Source organism: Dermacentor silvarum, chromosome 1, assembly GCF_013339745.2.
Source record: "Dermacentor silvarum isolate Dsil-2018 chromosome 1, BIME_Dsil_1.4, whole genome shotgun sequence".
Taxonomy (NCBI): domain Eukaryota; kingdom Metazoa; phylum Arthropoda; class Arachnida; order Ixodida; family Ixodidae; genus Dermacentor; species Dermacentor silvarum.
The window spans coordinates 93,891,782-93,917,960 of NC_051154.1; the positions used below are offsets into that span (position 1 = coordinate 93,891,782).

Consider the following 26,179-nt stretch of genomic DNA (forward strand, 5'->3'; position numbering starts at 1 on the left):
CGCCTTTAAGCGGTGATTATCAGCGAGACCGGCAGAAGTACTCTCAAGCGCACTAAGCACTCTCCTGTGCAAGAGTCTAATGCGATGTTCCCTTCAGGACGACGTACGACCATATTATAGTGCTATCGCGCGATATAGCTAAAAATGCAGGAGGCTGTACATGCTTGTGTGTGCTGCCTGACAGGTGCAGCAAGTTCACTTGAAAAAAAAATTTTTTTTTTTTCAAGTACTGTTTTAGTTAGCAAACAGCTTGAGCATGTACTTATCCATGCTAGCATGGCCCACAAGGTTTATGCAACACCAACTTCATAGTCCGTACAGTCAAAACATTATTTACCTTTTGTTATTTAGTGTTTTATGGTGCAGTCGCCATGTTTTCAAGTGGCAGGTTGATTTTTTAAATTAAACATGTTCAATTTTTGTGTTGCAAGCAGCATTTTCATGTCTTTTCAGTGCCAAATATTGTGTGTATACCTGCAGCCGTTGTGTTGTGCTAAAAATAAGCACATTTGAAGAGTTCAATATAAATTGGGGATACAATACCCAACTGAAATGTCCAGACCCAACTTGTACAGCTATGTGAGCTAGAGAAGTATAAACAAAGCAGTGTCACTGAGATGTTAGAGTGAGGCCTGCACCGTATGGTGTGGTAAAGTATCTCTATTCGCAGAGGGGCATTGCTTTAGCTGAAGCATACTGCCTTGATACCAGATCACAAGGAGCTCGTTTTTATGGAAACATGCCACACTCACCAGCTGGAAGCACGTTCAGTACACCACATCCTGGCGAGCATGCAAAACATGCAGCAGCTGTGTGGCTGTGGTGCTAGTTAGCATTCACCAAAAGTGAGATCTTGACTGAAACTTAGCTCTGCAAGTTCATTTTATGCATAAAGATGACACTTGCATTTGTTTGTGCCACAGTTGTTAGCAAAATTCACTAATTTGTGTTCAGTCATAGCCTGGTCATTGTACGCGTGGTGTATGTCTGCCAGGAGTGATAGCTTGTAAATCCCAAGTGGCACTCCTCGTTCAATTTTCTTTTACTGTGGTAGAAGCTAAGAAAGAGTGAAGACACAGAAGTTAATGCAGAAACTTTGCCATATGAACACCAGCATGCCTATGTTGCTTGCAAAAACGTGCCCCATATGTGTTGTTTATAAATACAAATCTGTCATTAGACGCCCATCACCATTCATCTGCCACATATTTTGATCGGACACTGCTAGAGTTGGCCGTCACTCTTATATCATAGCTGCCTCCTCATTCAGGCTCATGCACAAACCACTCTGTTTAGCAACCTGAAGTGAACTTGTGATTGCAAACTCCCCTCTTCTCTGGGCAAAAGTAAAATATATATAGTACATACATACAGGGTGTCCCAACTATCATGCACAAAGATTTAAAAATATGCAAATGCCACGTAGCTGAACAGAACCAAGGTAATGTTGTTTGCTGTTGCTTGGAGATACTCAGATTATTTTTTGCATTCCGCCTAATTACATAATTAGTCTTAATTAACGAACTTCTCAGTTATTTTAATTAGATGAAAAGTGTCAATGAGAAAATTGTAGAGCAACATGAAAAAGTCCCGATACAGCTTTTTGTTGCTTAATACGTGCTACATAAGTGTTTTTCCGAGCGTGAGAGAAGCCCGCGAATACACGCAAAATTGCTGCACCACTGGCCGCTTGAGGCACTTTGCATGTATTCGCGGGCATCTTTCACGCTCGGAAAAATACTTTTATGGAGCACGTATTGAGCAACTGAAAGCTGTATCGGTAGTTTCTCATGTTGCTCTACAATTTGCTCATTGACACTTTTTATCTAATTATGTAATTGGTGGGATGCAAAAAATAATTTGAGTATCTCCAAGCGACGGCAAACAACATTACCTTAGTTCTGTCCAGCTACAGGGCATTTGCATATTTTAAAACCTTGGTGCATAATAGTTGGAACACCCCGCATATATATATTGTACTGGAGATTATTGGTGCCGGCACGGTGAAGGGTGAAAGAGAAAGTCGACGAACTGGTAGTGCGCGCATGATCGGTGTCCAGCTGAGACTGCTCCGTCTTCTTATACTTCGGTCAGACACCCTGTGGACTTGCAAGAACATCCCGTGACATTTGGTGGAGGTGCTGGATTCTGTCTTCCCCGACCTGGAGCTCCGCAGCCGTACGTTGCCATCTGCGGCCACAGTGACCGACGAAGCCGGCCCTTCGCCCCCCCCCCCCCCCCCCCCCGGCTGTCGTGTGTTCTGGTGCGGTACGTCAGCGCGACCCTGCCATCTTCAGCGGCACCGACAATCACGACGTGGAGGACTCGCTTGCAGAGTATGACCGCGTTAGCACGCATAACAAGTGGGCTGACCGCAACAAGCTGACCAACGCCATCTTTTATCTGACTGATGTGGCAAATCTGTGGTTTAAAAACCACGAAGCCGAGTTTACAACCTGGTAAGCTTTCACCGAGACCCTCACTTCGGTCTGCCGTCCCGCTGTGCGCAGACTCCGTGCTGAACACCGTTTGCGTGGTCGCGCTCAACAAAGCGGTGAAACCTTCACGAGCTACATTGAGGACGTCGTCAACCTATGTAAGCGCGTGAATGCGTCCATGACCGAAGCCGATAAGATAAGGCATATTATGAAAGGCATAGACAACGATGCCTTCCATATGCTCGTGGCCAAGAACCCTACGACAGTTGCTCAAGTAATTGAGCTCTGTCAAAGCTTCGACGAGCTGCGCAAGCAGAGCCTTTCCACCCGTCGCACCAGTTTGCAATCCGCGGACCTCTCGGCCTTGGAGCCTGGATGCCTTAGTGCTGATCACTCCGGCTTGCTGCCGCAAATTCAGCAATACATTCGGGAAGAAGTGGCTCGCCAGCTATCTCTTGTGGCTTGTGTTGCTGAGCCTGCTTCCACACTAGAACCGTCGCTCCGTCGTGTGATCCAAGCACAAGTTTCTGAGGCGCTCCCACCCCCCTCTCCACCGCCGCCTGTGACTGCACCTCTGACTTACGCTGCCGCTCTCAACCGACCTCGTCCGCGGCCGATGCCTACTACCTTCAGACCCGCCGCTAGTTTCTACTTGTCGCCACTTCCGGTACGCCCGGTTCACGTGCCCTTATCGCCTTTCGGACCTTCTCTTAACCCTTGGCGTACTCCGGACAACCGCCCTATCTGTTACGCATGCGGTATTCCGGGACATGTTGCGCGTTTCTGTCGCCGCTGTGGCCTTTATTTCCGTCGGGACGCGCCGAACCTCGGCTACCTTCCCCAAGAGCCATCGCATCGTTCTATCCCTGATCCCTCGCACTCGTATTCTCAGCGTGCCGCCTTCAACTCTCGTCGGTCTCCTTTTCCTCGCCGCCGTTCCCTTTCACCCATGCTTCGCCGTTCCAGCTATCGTCGGGAGGAAAACTGACAGCTGCAGTTCCCGAGGCAAGAACTGCACCATCGTCGAAATTTTCAAGGCCTCATCTTTCTCTTACTAACGAAATCGCAGTATTTGTCGAAAGCGTCGCGACAACAGCTCTTGTCGATACAGGGGCTGCCGTTTGTGTGAAAGTGAAGACCTCTGCCGCAAACTCAAGAAAGTGACGATTCCTGTACCAGATATTTCCCTACGCACGGCAAGCTCGCAGCAAGTCAAGCCTTCGGCCGCATGTACCGCTCGTGTTATAATTCAGGATGAACTATATTTTGTAGAATTCGTCGTTCTATGCCGTGCTTCGCATGATGTTATTCTGGGTTGGGACTTTCTTTCCGCACATCATGCTGTTGTCGACTGCGCTCGTGCGCAACTGGCTTTGTCTCCGTTCCGTGACACTACCGTCGACCTCCCGAACCGTTCTCCTAAAGTGGTCGTCACCGCTGACGTCATTATCTCTTCTTTTTCTGCCACGTTGGTGCCCGTCTCTTGTTACTCTGCCCCCGCCACGACAGCTCTTTTTACACCATCTGAAGATTGTGCGCGTCGACGGAACCTTCTACTCCCGTTTGCAGTCGTTACGCTCACCGATGGTTCCGCTGCCGTTTATGCATGCAATCCATTTCCCTGTCCTTCAACTCTCTTACACGGTGAACGTGTGGGGCGTCTCGACACCCTTGACGTCATTAGTTCATTTGACCTACCTTCCGATAGGTCGCCACTGCCTATCGGTGCCGTCACTTCTGCTACCGCACCAGCCTCACGTTCCCCCGATGCTTTCTTGCATACCGTCGACGATGCGCTTACGCCCGCTCAATGCAGTGCAGTGGTTGAACTTCTTGAACGTTTCCGTGCTTCTTTCGACCTCGGCCTACCTTCCTTGGGGCGCGCATCAGCGGTTGTTCACCGTATTGACACCGGTCACCATGCTCCACTGCGCCAACGTCCATACCGTGTTTCCGCAGCCGAACGCCGTGTCATTGACGAACACGTTGACGACATGCTGAAACGAGGTGTGATCCAGCCCTCCCACAGTCCTTGGGCGTCTCCGGTTGTGCTGGTGGGGAAAAAGGATGGCTCAATCAGATTTTGCAGCGATTACCGCCGACTCAACAAGATTACCCGCAAGAATGTTTATCCCCTACCGCGCATCGACGCCGCCCTGGATTGCCTACAGGGAGCTGAGTTTTTCTCTTTGCTGGATCTGCGCTCCGGGTACTGGCAAGTGCCGATGGCTGAAGCCGACCGTCCAAAAACGGCTTTTGTAACTCCTGATGGATTATACGCGTTCAATGTAATGCCTTTCGGCCTTTGCAACGTGCCTGCAACTTCCGAAAGAATGATGGACGCTATTCTCAGGGGTCTTAAATGGCACACATGCCTTTGCTACTTAGACGACATTGTGGTCTTTTCTACCGATTTTAATGCGCATCTCTCTCGCCTTGAGCAAGTTCTTGCCTGTCTCACGTCAGCTGGGCTGCAACTCAATCTGAAAAAATGTCATTTTGGTGCCCGTGAGCTTACGATCCTAGGCCACGTAGTCTCGAAAGAGGGAATTCTGCCTGATTCTGCCAAACTTCGCACTGTTGCTGAGTACCCCAAACCCACTACTCTAAAGGAACTACGGAGCTTCATCGGTTTGTCTTCATGTTTCCGGCGTTTCATCCGTAATTTTGCCGCGATCATCGCTCCCTTGACGCAGCTTCTTAATGGCACGTCAGACCCGTCGGCTTGGAACTCTGAGTGTGACAACTCATTTATGAGGCTCAGCCGGCTCCTCACGTCCCCTCCAGTACTGCGCCATTTCGACCGCAATGCGCCTACTGAGATACATACGGATGCTAGCGGTGTCGGACTTGGCGCCATTCTCGCCCAACGCAAAGATGGCTTTGACGAGTACGTTGTCGCATATGCCAGCCGCACCTTAACGAAGGCAGAATCAAACTATTCAGTGACGGAAAAAGAATGTTTGGCGATTGTTTGGGCAATCAGCAAATTTCGTACTTACCTTTACGGCCGTCTGTTTGACGTTGTCACTGATCACCATGCCTTATGCTGGTTATCGTCCTTGAAAGATCCCAGTGGCTGCCTCGCTCGTTGGGCCTTACGGCTTCAAGAGTACGACATACGTGTGATTTATCGCTCTGGACACAAACATTCAGATGCCGACGCCCTATCCCGTTCCCCGCTACCTCCTGCCTCTGTTTGCTCCTTAACTTCCACCTGCGATTTGTCAGCTCTTAGCTGGCCGAGCAGCGTAAAGATCCCTGGATTTCTCTACTGCTGGACTTCCTGTCTCACCGCTCACCTGCATCTCTCTCACGCGCCGTGCGTCGTCAGGCACACCACTTTGCCTTCCACGACGACCTTTTGTATCGACGGTATTACCTCACCGACGGCCGTCGATGGCTACTCGTTATTCCCCGTCATCTGCGCTCACACATCTGCGCCGCTTTCCACGATGACCCCCAATGTGGCCACGCCGGCGTATTCAAAACGTATTCTTGTCTTCGTCTTCGATTCTACTGGCGAAGTATGTACAGATTTGTTCGCCAGTACGTCCGTTCATGCGCTACGTGTCAACTCTGCAAGACCCCTCCTCAGAGTTCTGCAGGTCCCCTGCAACCTTTACCCTGCCCTGCTCGACCATTCGACCGTGTTGGCATAGATCTTTACGGCCCCCTTCCAAGCACTTCGGACGGTAACCAATGGATCATTGTTGCCGTAGACCACCTCACACGGTACGCCGAAACATCTGCGCTGCCAGCGTCCACCGCGAAAGGCGTCACTTGCTTCCTTCTTCGCCACCTCATTCTGCGACACGGTGCACCACGTGAATTATTAAGTGACCATGGGCACGTCTTTCTCTCCAATGTCATCGCAGCCCTGCTAAAGGAGTGCAACATCGTTCACCACACTGCTTCCACCTACCATCCACAAACTAACGGCATGACGGAATATTTCAATCGTACGCTTGGCGACATGCTTGCGATGTATGTGCCTGGCGATCACTCCAATTGGGACCGGGTTCTTCCTTTTGTCACTTACGCCTATAACTCTGCCCCGCAAACTACCACCGGCTTCTCTCCTTTCTTTCTTCTCTATGGCCGAGAACCTTCCTGCCTCTTGGACACCATTCTCACCTACCGTCCTGACGCTTCTGAAGTGACACCTGTTTCAGAAGCGGCTGCTTAGCTGAAGAATGTCGCCAACTAGCCCGCTCGTTCACCACCCAAGATCAGTGGCGTCAAAAATCACGCCATGACGCATCCACTTCTAGTGCCCGCTATTCCCCCGGAATGCTTGTTTGGCTTCGGGTCCTGGCTACTTCCCCCGGCCAATACACTAAGTTTTTGTCAAACTACCACGGTCCCTACCGCGTACTGCAGCAAGCATCACCCGTGAACTATGTCATCGAGCCGCTCGCGCCGTCTTCTTATCGCCATTGCAGAGGGCGCGAAATAGTTCATGTAGCACGGCTTAAACCATGTTACGACCCGCCGTTGCTGTCTTTTCCCTAGGTCGCCAAGATGGCGTCTTTCTGTGCGGGGGGTGATTGTACTGGAGATTATTGGTGCCGGCACGGTGAAGGGTGAAAGAGAGTCGACGAACTGGTAGTGCGCGCTCGATCGGTGTCCAGCTGAGACTGCTCAGTCTTCTTATACTTCGGTCAGACACCCTGTGGACTTGCAAGAACATCCCGTGACAATATATATATATATATATATATATATATATATATACAGGGTGTCCTAGCTATCACACAGCACAATTTAAAAAAAGAGGAACGGCGTTACGCGAAGCATACCTAGTGCGTATTGTTTCCAGTGCAGTGAAGTAGCCGCCAGTAATTTTTTCGTTTCTGAGATGAGAAAATTGTCGAACTACATGAAAAACTTCCGATACATCTTCCTGTTGCTCAATACGTGCTACATAAAAGTTTTTTTTTCCGAGCGTGAAAGGAGCCCGCGAATACACGCAAAGTGCCTCGAGCGGCCAGTCACACGGCAATTCTGCGTGTATTCGTGAGCTTCTTTCACACCCGAAAAAACACATTTATGTAGCACGTATTGAGCAACAGAAAGCTGTATCGGGTGTTTTTCATGTTGCTCTACAATTTTCTCATTGACACTTTGATAATTAGGACAGTACTTCTCGAGTTAGATAATTAATTACAATTACCTAATTAAATCTCGGTAACTAAAAATTTACTCCACTGTGCTGGAAACAATACGCACTAGGTTTGCTTCGCGTCACGCTGTTCCTCTTTTTTTTTAATCGTGCTGCGTGATAGTTGGGACACCCTGTATACTATACACACACACAAAATGTGAATAACAGGCTTTTTTAAAAAGTTGGCATTCACACCATATCTAAAAGTGTTTTGTGGCAATTTGTAGAGCTATTGGGCCTAAAAGTCCAAGTAGTGTGCTAACAGAATATCTTCATAAGGTCTGCATGCAGACCCACATGTAGCACACTGATTTGCTACATATGTGTGTCATGCACTTTTTCTCGCTGAGGCTTGTCAGCTGCAATGCGACAATGTGAATAGGAATAAGGGCACACAAGAACGGCACATAGACAATTAGACATAGGTACACAGGTTATCTGTAACCTTATCATTTGTTTACTGGGGATCTAAACCCCTGTGGGCACTAACAGACATATATGGCTTTATAAGCACTAGCACTAGTACTGTATGCAAAAATACAACAAAATAAATTGGTTATATGCTGAGTACAAGCTTTGCTAATTGAAGTTTGTTCGAATTTATTAGTGCACATTTAAAATTTTAAGAACACCAGCAGGTAAAGCCATAGCCCATGGTTGTGTAAGGGCAGTATGACAAACAGTCTGCACCTGTTTCACTCATTTGGCTCAAATTGGTCGTGCCAGCTGATGCTTTAAGCATCAACAGTGGGTGGTCACTGAGGAGACCTATCAAAGAGGAGCCAGTTCCAAAGAAAAAAAGAAAGTGAGGGATGGACCGTTCAGTCTTGCAACTTCGAAAAACATGAGAGTAAAAAGTTGAAGGAATTGTGAATCAATCCACTTGCGATGAACGCCCGACAGAGCACTTGCGACGCAGCTTATAATGTACCGATTTGGGAGAACTGGAAAACCGGCAAATGGTGTGCTGGTGGGGGTGGTATTGCTGGCAGCTGGTACATTGAAGAAAAAACTGGCTGTGACGTTGAAAAGCTGGCCAGTTGGCAACCCTCTTAAGTAGGCTTCTTTTGCAGGTATGTTTAACCACTTCATAGCCCTTGGAAAGGTCTGTAGATTTGTGGCAAACTCAACACACTGGACTTATGAAGGACATAACTTGCCAACTGGTTCCTTGTAATGGTTTGAAATATTTGAAATATTTGAAAATTTCAAATACACATTGAAAATTGTATTTTTATTATTCGTATTCAATTTGAAAACCAAGTATTAGATATGATGTCACTGTATTACTGGCCGTGCAGATGTAATTCTTTGCATTTGTTTCTATTTAACCTGCGAACATGCACCCGATTTTGTGCTACTAGCCCACATCGGTCTTGGCTTAATTTAGCATGTAAGGTAAGCTCAGCTGCCAGACGACCAAGCCTTGCATGAAAGCCGACTTCTTGGTGGTAAGGGGCGTGTTTTTCAAGCACCGAGGGTGCAACTTAGTGCATCAAATGGGAATGTGGGTGATCGTGCATGGGAGTCCAACTGCAACTAGAATAGTTTTCTGAGGTGTATAGGTCCAGTGATCCAATCTGCTACAGCAATGCCCATCCATGTAGCCTCACTATGCAAACATGCCAACTGCCTGCCTGCCCTGGGCCCTTAGTACTGCACATCATGCTCCTGGTATACCATTTTATAGCATAAAGCAAAGGACAATCCTTTACCACGATACATGCCTGAGCAGCACCCCAGACTATTTCAGAGCCCGTGGGTGATGGGCAATCTCCTATGGGTGTTACCATCATGCCTGCATGCTTTGCATTATGCTACAAGGTGCTATTGTAAATGAGTATTAGTGCATTACCCATCCTTGGTGGTGCGGTTGTAATCAGGTTTTCTTTTCTTTTTTTTTTTTTCTTTTTTTCATGCAATTGAAGGTGCCCTCCCTCTAGCTCACACCCTGCTTAAAGTTGTGGTAATTTGTGGTTGTGTTGTACTCTTTCAAACGCAGTATTTCAATGACAGCGAGTTGGTTGGGTGTCTCACACTGAAGGAAAACAATAGAAGGGGCCTGCTATATGTGCTTTATGCATGTAGCAGGCCAGCAGGACTCCTGTATGCAGGAGTCCTGCGTGCATCTAGCACAAGAAGCATGGCGTGGTTGCTCAGTGGCTATGGTGTTGGGCTGCTGAGCACGAGGTTGCGGGATCGAATCCCGGCCACGGCGGCCGCATTTCGATGGGGGCGAAATGCGAAAACACCCGTGTACTTAGATTTAGGTGCACGTTAAAGAACCCCAGGTGGTCCAGATTTGGAGTCCCCCACTACGGCGTGCCTCATAATCAGAACTGATTTTGGCACGTAAAACCCCATAATTTAATTTAATTTTTAAGCATGGAAAATTAGACTGTGTTTCCACAGGCCTTCTCTAAGCAGTGATCATGTGAACAGTAAACCACTACATCATTTTGGTTGGGTGCTAACACAGCTTTTGCCTCGCCCAATTGTCATCACTTATGCAGTCCTGTGCTCCTGAGCTTATTGCTTGACAACAAATATGCTGAGTTACGTCTGGCACAGGATCAAGTGACTTTGTGTTGACAGGCATTTGATGCTATATAGTAATGCACATGTTGTCGAGGCAAGACAGATCGTGTGAATTATTCACTTTTCTGAGTTGACAAGGGTCAAATAAACAAGCTCTTCAGTGGTTTGCTAGTCTGTATTTTATTGTTGGCAACGTTATAATGTTCCAACATGTTAAGGAAACTTGATAAATGCACGTGCCTGTCATCACTCAGCATTCAGTTCATATTTGTAAATTCTGATATTCCCCCACCCCTAGTTCTATTGATCTTGAATTTCTCAGGTGAGATAATAGAAGGTGACTGTAGTTTCAAGTGGATTTAATTCGTGCTTTTGGATTTAGTGAAGGCAAGGCAAACAGAAAATTTTTGTCATAGTATGTGCTTTTGTGGTGGTCAGTGCATAGTTCCTTTCTTGTGTTGCTTCATTTTCTTGTGCAAGCCTTCTTTTTGTATTGACCTTTTTCATTTGCATATGTTCCTGGTGACCATTGGTGAGCATTTACTGCGCAGCAGACAGCCTGCCAAACTTGTCTCCAACATCCGAAAAGCTGGAGCACCTGGGAAAGGCACGACCCAAGCGGCCAAAGACACATGCACCCACGCGCCCGTGCCTGCAAGCTCCTGAGAGCCGGGAGCCACCTCTTGCGGAGGGGCTGGACTGCTTTTTCAAGCGGCATCCCTCTACCTCAACGCCCACGCTTTCTCCTGATTCAGAAGATGCAGGGTGAGAAATCGAAAACCATCTGTGAAAGCACTGGGAGCAATGTGCTTTCTGCATGAGTAACTTGGCTGTCCACCTGACATATTTCTTGCTTGCTGTGCTGGGTTTAGTTGGGTCGACTTATCTTGCTCTGTGTTTCATATTCTTGCTGCATTTTGGGTCATTGTCATACTTTTCCCAAACGCACATGACATGTTTCTGATGGCCCTGTTTAACAATTGCACTCTGTAAACAGCGAAGCAAACATGAATTTTTTTTTTTGTTAGCAAGATGAACCAGGCTAGCATGTGAATAGCAGCATAACTTCAGGGTCCCGCCTGTGATTGCATAATAAATGGGAAGGGGCTTAAAGCATGTTTGCGTAAAGTGTGTTAGCAGCAGCACACAAATTTCGCTATTTCTTGTGGTTTAGTTTTCATATTCAAAACCTTTGTGTTTGTTATGCTCAGGCTGAAGAGTGACAGCAGCACATCTGCAAGCAGTTCCATTCTGATTACTGAATCAAAGCCACTGGAAAAGTCTCCTTCAGACAACAAAGACACTGAAAAGCGCAGCTTCATGAAAGGCATCAGCAGCTTGTTCAGCCGAGCTTCATCATCTTCATCGGAGTCGGTGGTTGTGCAGAAATCAAAACAAGAATCAAAAGACACTGGCTGCAACGTCATGTCTACTTCCATGTCGGCTTACTCATCAGTCAAATCAAGGCATGACATAGATGTCCACGATAAAGAAAATGGAGGTCAGTAGATATATAAAGCTTGTTCCCAGCATATAGTTGTTGCTCGTGGTAATAATTTAAAGGCTAGTGTGGAATATAACTTCACAAAATTGCACTTAATGTTTATTGTTGTTCCATGCTTAAAAAAATTGTATTATGTATCTGTCTTTTCTTCATAACTCTTCTAAAACGTATTCCTAAGTTCATTGTGATGCCTCCTTTATGAGTTATCCAAGAAAGGCTAATTAGTCAATTTGCAGGCCTGGTTTGCAGTTGTAAGCCAGCTATTGAATGTAGCAAAACACACATGAGGATTGTAACATCAAGAGAGTTCTTTTACAGCCAAGCTGTTAAGGGGAGTTATGCAACAGTTTTTTCGGCAACAGTGAAAGCCGACATTGGTGAAGGTTGAAGGTTGGCGTGCAGTGGCATGGCTGGTATCAAATGTCCATCAAAGAACTGCAACACAGCCTGTGTAGGAGCCTTGAATTTGCTTTAAAATGGACTTATCAATGGTTAAAAAATGAAGGCTACTTCGCGTATACGTTACTCTAATAGACAACTTCTTTGCGCATTTTATCTTAGCTAGTAATTTGTTATTATTGTTTCTCGTGTCACGTTTCACCATCTCCACGTTGAAGGTCAGCTGGGAGGAGCCTTAATTGACAAACATTTTGGGGTTGTCGCGTCTCAGCCTTTTGGCTAAGATCAATTTTAGGATCTGTTTTTATAAGTACGTTCTTGCCCTATCTTCTTTTTTTGTGACTTTAAAAGAGAAAATCACGTCTCTGTACAAAGCTCGCATTTAGTAGTGAAGAGTTTGCAAAGCTTTTTCAAAGCTATTGCAAGGACTACCGAAGGGTGTGAGCTTCACTGTGAGTTGCCCATATTAGCATGCATCTGGGAAGTATTTTTTCCATTATTGCATTACCTCATGTGCGCGTGTCTTTTCACATTCCTCATTTTGTGCAGAAATGGTCACTGAAGTCAGAATGTCTGAAACCACAAAGATTTCTGGCATGGAAAAATTTGGTGTGGGGCCTGGATCAGTGATATTGGCTGAAATGAAGGCATTGCAAGGAAAACGTACATCTGGGGGAGCTCCAACGAAAGGAAGTGTAAGTCTCATATGCGCCTTCTTTATCATGCATGCAGCTCGTTTATCATTATGTATTAGACTGTTACGCATTTTTACTTTGCTTTATCATCTTGCATACATGAATACTGAATGTACTCGATTGTAACGTGAGTTTTTTTCCAGATTTTTGCTACCTGAAGTCAATCCTCGCGTTACAATTGAATACCGAAATTGAAGTTGTCTAAAAAGTGCACTGATGCACCCAATTCTAATCAACGAGTGAAATGTGCTAGTAAAAGCGTGCGAGGGACGCGCGCTTTTACGGAGAGCGAACGCATGGCGGAGAGCAAACGCGGCGTCTTTTGTCATGTGAAAGGCGGAGGGGGATGGGAGGGAGGGAGCGGAGGCGACATTTAGCTGTGGCACCAAATGCGTATCTTGTAACCGGGCGCAGGGGGAACTGGCGACTCAATCTCCCACGCGAAAGGAGCAAAGCCGGAAGGCAGCGCGGGAGGGAGGGATGCGGCTTCTACTCTGCCACCAACTGCATACTTGTACTTTGCGCATCTACGGGCTGTCGTGCGCACCGTATCTTGAAAACGATCTGCAACACGGCTCCTACCTTTGTATGCGCTGTGCTTTCGCCGCTCAGTTTCCGTTAAAGCGATAGACCGCACAAACCTTCACTCACTGCTGCGGCCGCGCTTGCTCAGGCCAGCATTTTGACAGTGGTTGTCTGTGGTCATCGAGTTTGATCTATTCATGTTTGCTTGTGTGCACTGACACCATGCTTGTTAATTCAGTTATGAGCGAATGTGTCCAAGTTAATACAGCCGATAAAACTACCATCCTTACTCCGTATAGCTCTTAACTAATTTGCTATCACAATTGATGATTCGCCGTTCGCACTAAGCTGCGACTTTTTCATGCATCCGGTGGTCTCACGTTACTTTGGCGATTTTCTTCTTCCCTCTTTTTTTTTTTTTTTTTTTTTTTTTTTTTTTTTTTTTTTGCTGGATGCAACTAAAAGTCACCCCTCGTGTTGCTTTCATGGTTTTATTCTTTCTTAATGGACGCAATGCAAAGTCACGCCTCACGTTAAAATAGAGTAAGTACAGTATGCAGAATTGATGATCAAAAAGGTTTTGTGTTATGTTTTTGTGGCAGTGTTTCAATATCACTTTTAACGCAAAGTTAACTCAATATTTTAGTCTGCCAGTGTTGAAGGAAGGTAAACTAATGAAAACGCTAGTAATCAAATTAATTCACATAATGTGCAGAGCCTCCCGTGAGCTGCCAGTTTGCTATTCAATGATCCAACTAAGGGTAAGGCAGTTCTGTGTGTCTGTTCAATGTGTGAACCTTCTGTTCACACATTGAACTGAATACAGGACTACATGGCAAAGAAATACAGTACAGTCAACTTTTGTTAATTTGACCCTGACGTGACCGACGAAATTGATTGAATCATCCGGTGGGTCGAATTAAACAAAATGCATACAAAATGCCAGAACACGCTGTCGATTCATTTATCAGTATTTGCCAGAGTATAGCACGCCCCCAAATCAAACATGCGCTCATTTTGTATGTGTCCAAAGTAGAAAAGTAACGTTGAAATGACATTAAAGCTCATAAAGTATAAATCTAGTACGCTCATTTTTTTAACAAGAAAAATATGTGCTGCAAAATGACGGCCAGTTTCCTAGAGTGAGCTTTGCCACAGTACTCTTAAGTTATGCAGTAAAGCATACGAACACCACAAAGGCAGTTTTGGTTTCGTATGAGATTGCACCGCGCAGGCAATTTCTGGCCTGGAATGGAAAATGGGTGTTTTCGATGGGAGGGAGTTTCTTTCTGTTCTTACTTTTTTTTTTTTTTTTTTTTCATCTGTTCAACGCATTCACTCTTCCCTAAGCTCCGCCATGACAGCCACTGTCTCTTAAGGGGTGCGCTATTTGGGTCATCGTAGGTGTCACGTGCGTGCGAGCTGGCTGACCAAGTTCCAATTACCCGGCGAAGGCCAATTTTAGGATCGCAATAACGAAAGTTTGGGCCCATAGAAAACGCATGGGCACCAGCCGAGACCTTCAAACGGGATTGAATTAACAGAAAAATCTAATTGAGTGGAAACTAATTTACAGAAGTTTACCAGGGGTTCTCAATCATGTTGGCCCCAGGGAACCCTGCTAAGCTTCATCAAGTGCCTAGGAACCCCCCCTCCCCCCCCCCCCCCCCCATCCTTCCAGTAAAGATGCTAGGCGTAGCGTGCAACATGTTTGGGTCAACGGTGAGGGTGTACAGGCTATTTCGATGGTGACGTGCAACCCACGTGGTGCATACTGGGTGCAATCGTCATGACCCAAGACAAGATAGCATCGCTATCAAGGCATGACCAAGGCACACCATGAAAACGAACGTATATACTTCGTTACACCTGAAAGTTCGGTTAATTTGGCCATATTGCTTTTTGTCCCGTGAAATCCGAATTAACGAGGTTTTACACTATGCAAAGTAGAGCCGGCACTAATTCTAAGACCTCTTGTGATGAAAGGTTAGAAGTCTCCCTGTGTGATATGCACTCAAAACTCATTCTTCTTATATATAAAGAATGAGTTTTCAGAGCATATCGCACAGGGGGACTTATAATATAATTAAAATTGGAATTAGTGCCGGCTCTACTTTGCGTACTTTTCTGAAAAACCTTGTTTATTCGGATTTCATGGGACCGAAAAAAGATGGCCAAATTAACCAAATGTCGAATTATCGCGGGTGTAAAGAAAATAGCAAATGCCTACTATGTCAACCGCCTTTTATTTACTGAATGAATCCGCAAATCCTCTTTCTATTTTGCACAAAAGCAGTGCGGAAACTACAATTCTCGTCATCCCGTATCTGATTAGCTCTCACAGCGGCGAAGGCCTCGTGACTTCCTTTGCAACGCGCATCTTCATCTGAGGCACGCATTTCACTACCGCGCGCACATACAATATTTTTTATGTTTACCCAATGAGAAAACTGTTCGTGCGTCAGTCCGTCCATCCATCTCTCGCGTTAGACGATCGCTTTCAAGATAGAGCCCACAGCAATGGGAGACGTTACCTTCGGGCTGCCTAGCGCTTCAGGGCAAACGAAGCAGCGAAAACGCAACGTGCGAAGTTAGCAGCAGTCGGCACTGTCTGTCCGCTTCGCAGATCGCTTTCAAGATACAGTCCGCACGGCCGTGCCAGAGTATGTTGGATCGGTCCGTGCCGCCGCTAGAGTCTTTTGATCACGGTTCATAATGGTTCGGCACGTGTGGACAAGGATCTAAAGAGTGATAACGGCTTAAGATGATCGGTACGTCATCAGCGCACATGGCACCCCCACCTGCAGTACTTTTCTTGCGTTATCAATGCACCTTGCGCCAGTTAAAGTCGCCGCAGCGCTGTCATTTGTACTGGTCGGATCAAGTGTCCTAATACTGATAATGACACCAGGCTGCATGGACATGAGCAAGTGGCACAATGCTTACGCATACATAGAGAACTCCCAGATAAGTTTCTGCTTGACATTTTTTAGCCATTGAGCTGGTCGCCAACGAATTCTAGACGGTGCGCTTCATCTTTGACATTTCTGCACTGAGTCAAAGCAAAACTACTGATTGCCACAACCGGTGCGGTATGAAACCGCGGCTGCTATTGACGGTGACCTTGTAGTTCTGAAGGCAGGTCGCCAACGCACGTACCAAGACAAAATGAAACTACCGTTTGCTGCAAAAACTACGGACGAAGCCGCAGTCACTATCGCCGTGGTCATGGATGGTGACTACGCATTTTTGAAGGCACTTGGCCGACGCGTGCACCGAGTCAAAGCGAAACTACCGTTTGCTGCAACTGCTGCAGACAGAACCGTGGTGGGTGTTGATGCGATCATGGGTGGCGACTGCATAATTATGAAGGCACATGGCCAGTCACCAACGCAGTGTTATGCACGGCGATAAATGCAAGAATAAAGGCTTTAAAGGCACAATTAGGCACGAAGCGTTCCGGTGTTGCCGTCACGTACGATTTTCGCTGATGACTATGGCGACATGAACTTGGCGAGCACGGAAGCAGGGAATATTTGTCAGTGGCTCGTGGAACCCTGAGGAGGGGCCTGCGGAACCCCTGGGTTCCGCGGAACCCGTTTTGAGAACTCATGCTGTACACAGTACTCAAGGTACGTCCAGTTTTGATGCTTGACAGTTATATCAAGCTTTTATTGTGATAGCAATTATATGGACACGCCAGGTGAATTTCTATTGTCGGCGTCACTGTGAAGTTCCATTTAAAGTGCAAGTCTGTATGCTGTAAGTGCATGGGAAAGCTTGCGAGAATGAGCCGGGAAGAATGGCGGCTTGATGCGGCGGCGTCTTCTTGCGTGTGTAAGGGGGGAAGGTGGGGAGGGTGCACAAACTTTTCATGTGCACAAGGGGGGGAGATGTGCCCATCCAAGGAGGGGAGGAGGAAAGGGGCAGGTTAGTGCATCTTCTCTTCTTCTCCGGCTATGACGGTTGAGTGCGGCCGCCTGCACCCTATCTTGGAGGCAATCTCTGATGGGTTCAAAGGGTAGGTGACCCGAGATAGCTGATGGCTTCTTGTACACTGTTCTCACACGCCTAGTTCACATTGAAGCGAGAAGCTGCATGAAAAGAAATTCGCTCTCCGCTGCTGCACTCTTCATCACGCCAGCATTGTGGCAGCGAGTGTTCGCAGTTATCGATTGAGATGTGATTATGCTTGCCTGTGCACGCGTGACACCGTGGTTGTTAATATAGTTTGTGAATGTTTACAGTAGTTTATACACCTCATAAAGCTACTAAACTTACTTCAGAGAGCTGTCTAATAATTTTCTATCGCAACCAATTCTTCACTTTTCGAGCAAGACTGCGACATCTTTAATAGCCCCCATTCCTCAATGCGTTCATACATGCTTATAAGTGTGCACAATGCAGAAAAGTCAAGCTTTATGCCACATCCTTTCACATGAACATAATGCTGCGAGTGGAGCGCCACCGCTGGAACCGGTTGGGAGCAGGCGAGGATAGACGGGGGACGGCAGAACAGGTGAAGCCCGTGCAATGGGGCCGGCGCATCCCTCAATCCCCACAGTACACATAGAAAAAGACCACAGCGCTTTCATCTAGTGCAGGTTTATTTTTGGGTAAGGCACTTTTGTTGCTCTTGAGCTTACTAACAAACATTTCACAGGTAGATATCACAATCTGGGTGTTAAATGGCCATGGGGGTCATTCTTATCAGTATGTCAATTGATTAACGGAGCATGCTGGTGACATTAAAAATAATGGTCACATTCATATAGCAGCACATTGCAGATGCACCACATGTTGGGCTAGTTGGATGCCATTCATCATCGGTATTGAAGAACATAGCTCAGTAGTGGACATGAAAGCACAATAGCACGGTCACTTACAGCTGGTGCAATTTTATATCTTATTTTAGATTTCAACCTGCCGCGGTGGCTCAATGACTATAACGTTCTGTTGCTGAGCATGATGTCATGGGTTTGATTTTGGCCGCCGCAGCTCCATTCCAATAGGGCAGAATGCAAAAGCACTCATGTACTTAGATTCATGCAGAGCCCCCCACTACAAGTAAATCAGCTGCAGAGAAATATTCAGATATGACCTCAGGATTCCAGGTTGTTGAACCTGAACCAAAACCGTACTTAAACTTAAATTTCGGTCGGAACTGAACCAGAACCAATTTTTTTAAGCACACCTTAACAAAAGCAATAACGGTTTCTGGTTCGGAACGAAACGGTTCAAGCATTTGAGTCACAGAGAAAAATGCATTAGGACGCACAAAGCAGCTCTTCTTCCACAGTGAGCCCACATCACATTTGCTTGTTATGACTTGCAAGACTGTATGTTGAATGCACGAGTTGGCACAGATGCTATGTATTATGCCAAAAATTCCAGGCATCTAGGCCAATATGCTTGTAGTTCTCTATTAGCTAGACAGAACCATTTTGGGAAGGCCTCCAAAAGATTGCTGGTTGTGTCGCAACTTAGTGGTTGAGCCATTTTCTTAGGTATCTTAAGCACCAGTCTTAAAAAGGGAAGAAAGTCAACTGCACTAAGTAGGAAACCCATAAATAACGTGACTAGCCATCCAAATGAGTAATAGCTATCACTACTGTTGCGAGTGAATGTTGCTGTCTCAAAAAGCCCTAGTATGTTGTCGCAAGTGGCGTTGGGATGAACCATTCCATGTGTATGCATAATAGCTTCATTTAAGCAGAATAAAATAATTTTGAAAGTAAATAAAAATATTGTCTGGCATCCATATTATTGCTCGGCTTCAGCACTGTAACTTTGTTGAAATTCATGGAAGCCATTGCAAGCCACTAAGAAAGTAAAAAGGTATGCAGAACATTTTCGGTGCCACCATCGTAGGTAGAAGAAGAGATTGTGTCATTTGAGGCTCTTTGTAAAACTGAAGCAACAGTCTTTTTTTGTTTATGATGAAGTATTTCCGTGCACTCTTATAATGTCATCAAGGAATGCATACCTTCATTAGCATGTGACTGAGATGGAAAATATTGAATTGGTGTTTAGTTTTGGGAGATTTTCTATAGCAATGTGCCTTTAGCTTTACCCCATGGTGATTGCACTTCACAATTTTTATTGCTTCATGGACATTGCAATGTACATTAAATGATGTTTCTTTCTTTGTTGAAAAATATTTTGCCTTATTTTTTTTAAGAACTTAATGGCTTGTCATCCCTCCACACATATAATGGCATTTATGAGTTGTGTGTTTCCTTTAACTTGTTGAAGTAACTCAAAGCTGCTTAGCTATTGCTTGTAGTGTTTTGTTGTCATTAAATTGATTCATTTATGCGAAAACCAGACCATGCAATAATTTACTTCATACTTCTAGATTTTTAATTTCATGAAAATTTTACACATTTATTAGATATCATAATAACATTAAGACATTCATATGTGATAATACATGTAATACAAAGCAATAAAGGATACATACCTACGCAATATTTTTTTTTTGCATTGAGCTCACCATAACGCAAGTTTGCTATATTTGTTGCTCTCCTTCATACGTATGTGTGTTAAAATTGAAATAGAAAAACCAAGGCATCAGGCACGTAAGGCTAGTTGTTTTGCTTTTCAGCTGGAAAAAACTGGCCTTTTTGCTGTAGCTATATAACATTAAAATTCCGTGCTTGAAACCATGTAAAATATCTTCTGGTCCCATGTGCTGGTGAAGTCATCTTATATTTCAGAAGGACCATCTGTTGGGCTAGTTGGTCTAACATCTTTCAGGTATAGCACAAATATGTACACATACACATGAAGAAGACACGTTAAATGCGGACGAGCACTCGTCCGCGTCTGTTGCGTCTTCGTGTGTATGTGTACATATTTGTGCTATATCTGAAAGTAACTAAGTCATCTTATAATTCCTCTGGATGAAAACTTGCACACACAAAAGTAGGGGTTAATAGTCTGGATGTGCTGTGTCACATGACAATGTGAGATACCGAGGACCATTGTTCTGCGCTGAAGTGGTTTGACACTATGAACAAATTTTTGAACTGGTACAGCTTTCTATTTCTCCAAACTGGAACTGAATCGGAACAAAATCGACAAAACTTGGAACGCAAATCTGAACTGAACCAGTATTTTTTCACTTCGACACACTGGTTATATTCGATAATTCATTATATCTTGTTCGTTATATTGAGGTTTGACTGTATATGCAATCCTGTGTGCATGACTGGTACATGTGAACAAGATGGCAGTTTATGTAGAATGAAATGGCTGAATATTTACTGGGTAGCTTCCAAATATGGCATGTAAACTTGCAGCCTCTATAATCTCTAACTGTTATAAATCTGGTGCCGAAAGGACAGCTGCTTGACAGGATGTGCACATAGAAGTTGTTGAAGCAAAGAACTGTTTTCACTCTTGTTCTCATTTCATCTTCAGATCTCCGAGGACAAAGGTCCATGTCCTGTTGAGTCTCCCAAGGACACAGGGCCTTTTCCATCAGTTCGGCTTAAGCCAACAGGGCTTGCCGAGTCGTTGCGGTCACCCACTGAATATTATCCTCGAGAGAAGAGCTGCATCAGCCCTTCAGAGAATGTGCCCTCTTCACCTCAGCTAAGTACCCCGGGCAGTTCACCGAAGACAGTCGCAGCTCTGAAGAGTGGTCGACCACCACCACCTGTCGCACCAAAGCCACGACCAAAGTCAATGGTTGGCACAATGGAATCACGGTTGTCAGGTAAATGACTAGAAGTGGCCAGCTTGAGGTTGGCTGACTGCTCATAAACAGCGGTATGACTCTTACTGGCACCAGCACTGCGCTGGCAGGGCAGACTGCAATCTGCAAGTGTTTGGTGTGTTTCAACACCATGGACTTGAGCACATATGTGTTGAACTCACCCACATCTAATATGTGGCTTAGCTCTGTCCGGGGAAGGCAGAGCCTGCTGGTTGATCCAACATTGAGTGCTTGGAGCTTCAAAGGGCCCCTCACCAGGCCGAATTGTAAATTTTGTTTATACACTGCAAGTTGTAAAATGCCGTCTAGGGAAAATTTTACCAAAATCATTTTTCAGAACAGTTTATTATTGGAGAAGATAAAAGAAATAAAATGCCCCGTTCCCATACCGCCAGGAGGTGAGTGTGACTGCTAACAGACGCACTTTGCCTCTTTGCCTCCACTAGCGTCTGCAAGCGGTCTTTCTTCTCTTCCTTCTCCCGTACTGGAGGCGAGGGACCGCCTCAGGTTCACGTGATGAGCCTTGCCTCCTCTTCTTCTTTGTCTTTCTTTTTATTGCGATAGCAATTATATAGACACTCCAAGCGGATTTCTGCCATCGCCGTCACCGTGAGGTTCCGTATCAAGTCCGAGGGCGATAAAATTGTCGCCGTGCACCATTTGCTGTATGTGCAAGTGAAAGTGTGCAAGGCACGCGAGCTTTCATGGAGAGCGAACGCACGGCGGAGAGCAAACGCGACGTCGTGCGTAGGGCTTTTGGGGGATTGGAGGGAGGGGAGGTGACGTTTAGCTGTGGGCACCAAATGCGTCTCTTGCAACCGGGCACAAGGAAAACTGGCGACTCAATCTCCCACGAGAAAGGAGAAAAGCAGGAAGGCAGCGCGGGAGAGAGGAGGTGCGGCTTCTACTCTTCCAGCAACTGCGTACTGGTACTTTGTACATCTGCGGGCTGTCGCGCCCACCGTATCTTGAAGGCGATCTCCACACGGCTCTTGCCTTTGTATGCGCTGTGCTTTCGCCACTCAGTTTCCGTTGAAGCAATAGACCGCACGAACCTTCGCTCACTGCTGCTACCGCGCTTGCTCACGCCAGCGTTTTGACAGTGGTTGTCTGTGGTCATCGAGTGTGATCTATTCATGTTTGCTTGTGCGCGCTGACACCATGCTTGTTAATACAGTTAGTAAGCGAATGCGTCCAAGTTTATGCTGCTGATAAAAGTACTATCCCTACTCCGTATAGCTCTCTACTAATTTGCTATCGCAATTGATGCTTCACCTTTCGGGTGAAACTACGACTTTTTTGTTGCATGGCGCATTTCCAGCGGTGTTGCTGCGCCTTCCACATTGAATCATTTACCGAAGTCACGTGTCCGGGTGCATGACGTTTCTAGCAGTGTGTTTTACGTAGAGGCATTTGTGCATGTCACCTTGGCTCTAGCAGGGAGCAGTGCTTCCTTGAGAGGGAGAGTGTGTGGCATTTGGTTTGAAATTTCAGCTGCTTTAGGCGGTGCATGGCATTGTAAGACTTTGCATACACGATTGTCAGCACGTAGTGTGTATGCTGTGCTTGTCTGTTTAAAATGGCTTAAACCTGGTGAAGAGGCCCTTTGAAGGGTCTCTGAAATGGTTTGGACAAATTTTGTAGACGTGTAGGGTACAGTAAAAGCTCGTTAATTCAAATTTCGCGGGGACGCCCAATGAGTTCGAATTAAACCGAAGTTCGAACTAACGAAATTCATTGAATAAACAGCAGGAATTGAGACCGGGTTGTTGGAAAATCACTCAAAATATTTACTTGCGGAAATAATCCGTGATCACTGTCTGTTTCTCTTCTTTGAATGCGATCGCTATAGCCTTGTTTTCCAACGCGCGAACGTGGCAGAAAGCATCCTCTGCGTCTTTCTCGAAGCTGAAGAATAGACGCGCGACATGCATAGCCTCCATTAGTTCCAAAGCTGAGGGTCGCGTGGGTGCATCATCCTCTTCGTCATCCGCAACTACATCGACGACGGACGCTTCTCCACCTGCGCGATGATATCATCGTCGGTGATTGTGCCGCAGACCGCTGCACAGCGATCTGCATCGACGTAGTCGTCGAAGGTCACGTCCTCCAGCGCATCCCGCAATCCGGCAGGAATGACCACGGCCTCGCGCTCGTCGGGCTCGCAAGCTGTGCCCTCATTGGTCACACAAAAGCCACTGTGGCGGAAGCAATTGGCAACAGTTGTTGCCGTGACCTGATCCCAGGAACGCACCAACATATGCAAGGCCGTGAGCAGCGTCACATCGTAGCGACACGGCACCGAACGACTTCGTAGCTCTGACGTACACGAGGCCTAGCGACTGAATGTGCAGCACACAAAGGACACAGAGACTACGCAGACACGTCCAGCACGAACCGCCACACGATGCGAAGAGCGAGCGCAATGACGACAGTGACGCCGCTGTGCTCGCGCCATCTATCCTTGAGCCTTGAAAGCTTGCGGCGGCAGTATAAAATACCACCACGCAGCGGCGCGCAGTTCGAATTATCGATAGAGGAGCCGATGCGCGCGTGAACTAACGAGTTGGTTAACCCATAGACGCCTATATATTGTGGCCGGACCATGACCATCAGTTTGAATTAACCCGAAAGTTTGAATTAATGAGGTGCGAATTAACGAGCTTTCACTGTACAGCTACAGTAAAACATTCGCACCGCAATTTAAGTGAAGCGTCTCATATTAAGGGAACTACGAACGATTACAAGTTACCCTCCTCCCTAGCCATGCTTTTTCTCCTCAACTCTTTTGTCGAGTGGACGGAGCTAAGTTTCGCCTTCACTGACTGCGTCATGATGTGACGTCATGACGTCGACATCCGGTTGTCTTGGAGCCAGTGCACGAAGCCTCTCCAACCTCTCCGCTAGCCATCTGGCCATCGATCCACAGTGAGAGCTATCCAAGCAGCGTGCGTTGTGAGCGTTCTGTCGCATGAGTGAGTGTGTTCGGTATTCTGGTAACCGCATTCAAACTGGACATTCTGACGGATGGGCGGAGGCATAAATTTAAGCCCCTTCATACTATTGCTGCTGTGAGGAAGGGGCTTTAGCATAAACGTGGGCGGCCTGCATGGGGCTGCCACCTGGTGGCACAGAGCTTAACCAGCCAAACACAGCGCCATTATTGCTGTAACGAAGTCTAAACCATTTTAAACATTTAAAAACACGTTCACAATTACGCTTCTGCCAAAAATTTGCACCATCAGCAAAGTAGAATATATTTGTTTACTTTTGCTCTGTGTTTGTCTGGTTTAGCCCTCTGCCACAAGGTGGCTGCACTATGCAGGTCATTCACGTTTGTGCCTCCACTCGTACAGTAAAACACCCAATCTGCTTGCACTTGCATTTACCCAAATACTGGACACCCTAAAGCTCTCTATTGTGGTAGCAATCCTCCAGTGTGAAGTGACAGCCGCGAACGTGTAGATGCTGGCCTATCTGATACTGCCAGCCCAATGCGCTGCAGTCACTTCGCTTGCATGTTGCCTTGCAGAGTTACTGCAGAGGTCGCAGCATGACATCTCGCCGATCGCTTGATCTGCAGCCCACAACATAACAAGGGCAGTCCATGATGCTCGCGAAAAGAAAGCTCGAGACCAACACACTCTGCGCAGCTTGCGTCCACCTGGAGAACAAACATTACAACACAAGCAGATGACACTTACTGTGTGCCGGAAGTGCTTCAGTGTAGCGATAAATTGTCATGTATTCTCTTTGTTAGGTTTATTATTATTATTATTATTATTATTATTATTATTATTATTATTATTATTATTATTATTATTATTATCATACAAACAAATGAACCAACTTACTAACTATTACAAGCAACATTTGTTCATCATAAGGTTAGAAAAATTAGCGATGGTGCAACCTGGATAGCTCGCCCATCTCACATCAATTGGGCTAACTATGTCTGTTGTGAGGGGGTGGCTGAAAACTCGGGAGTAGCTCCTGCGATCGGTAGCGATGCATATTTTTAAAACCTTACAATAAGTTCAATTATTCACGTAGAGCACCTAAATGTGTCACTTAATGATCAGAAGGACCTACCCTAACGATTCAGTACGTTTGTACAAAATTGTCATAATCGTTTCAGGGTCCCTTTAAGACTTCTCGGCAAAGCAGCTAACCGCTTTGGCCCTCACTTATGGTAGAGACCAGGCCTGATGCGACCTCAGGACATTGATAGTCACCTTTTACTGTCTCCCTGTCCAATCTTTGTCTTTCTCTCACACGTTCGAACTGTTCTGTGTTCTGTTCACTTACTATCTTCCACACAGCTAGGGTTAACCTTGTGCAACACAATCTGACTAGGTCATTGACATTGAGTTCCAGTGGGCATGCACCGATGGCATGCACACAGCTGAAGATATTGTTATGGCGCAACCGAGAGTGGTGCCAGTCAGAACAAGGTTTGACGTGTAGAGGTGGACTCGGTCTCAATAGCTGTCTTCTTTGTGTATCGTTGTCACTCTTGTAAATTGTGCAAATACATCTTTATGTGACATCCGCATCATAACAAATTGGTGAGAGTTCGGCGTGCCCAAGGGAGACAACAACAGAGCTCCGCAGTGGTCATCACCTAAGACTGGACAACATGATGGACAAGCCGCGACCCGGAATGCCACTGCCCACATCAACCCCCACAACCCCGATGGTTGTCCTGGCTCAGCCGCAGGATCCCAGAACGTTCTGCGGCACCGACCACCTCGACGTGAAAGACTGAATCGCTATGTATGAGCATGCAAGTGCCCACAACGAATGGGATCCGACGATTATGTTAGCTAAGCTGGTGTTCTACATACAAGGCATGGCGAAGGTTTGGTATGATAACCACGAGGAAGAACGTAATGACTGGGACGCGTGAAAGCAAAAGCTAAGGGACTTGTTCGGCTGTCCTGCCGGGCGGAAGAGCGCTGCTAAGAAAGAGCTTGCAACCCGCATGTAAACGTCCACAGAATAATACGTATCTTACATCCAGGACGTGCTGGCTCTGTACCGTAAGGCCGACAGCGATATGGCCGAGTCAGACAAGGTTGGGCGGCCACGGCGGCCACATTTCGATGGGGGCGAAATGCGAAAACACCTGTGTACTTAGATTTAGGTGCACGTTAAAGAACCCCAGGTGGTCCGAATTTCTGGAGTCCC

The 26,179-nt window shown here is 46.3% G+C and overlaps 1 protein-coding gene and 1 pseudogene across 7 annotated transcripts in view; both read left to right on the forward strand.

Moving 5' to 3' along the window:
• The window catches only part of LOC119432631 (F-actin-uncapping protein LRRC16A-like), a 183,150-nt gene that overhangs the window by 129,221 nt on the left and 27,750 nt on the right, over positions 1-26,179 (forward strand). For 6 of the 7 annotated variants that reach the window (XM_049670990.1, XM_049671012.1, XM_037699794.2 and 3 more), the window contains 4 exons: positions 10,695-10,908; positions 11,355-11,644; positions 12,596-12,741; positions 20,692-20,989. In XM_049670990.1, coding sequence (XP_049526947.1) covers positions 10,695-10,908; positions 11,355-11,644; positions 12,596-12,741; positions 20,692-20,989 — 948 coding nt within the window. The remainder of the gene's footprint in view (positions 1-10,694; positions 10,909-11,354; positions 11,645-12,595; positions 12,742-20,691; positions 20,990-26,179) is intronic. The other variant, XM_049670996.1, reaches the window with a different exon arrangement.
• LOC119437950 (U2 spliceosomal RNA) lies at positions 12,306-12,479 on the forward strand (annotated as a pseudogene).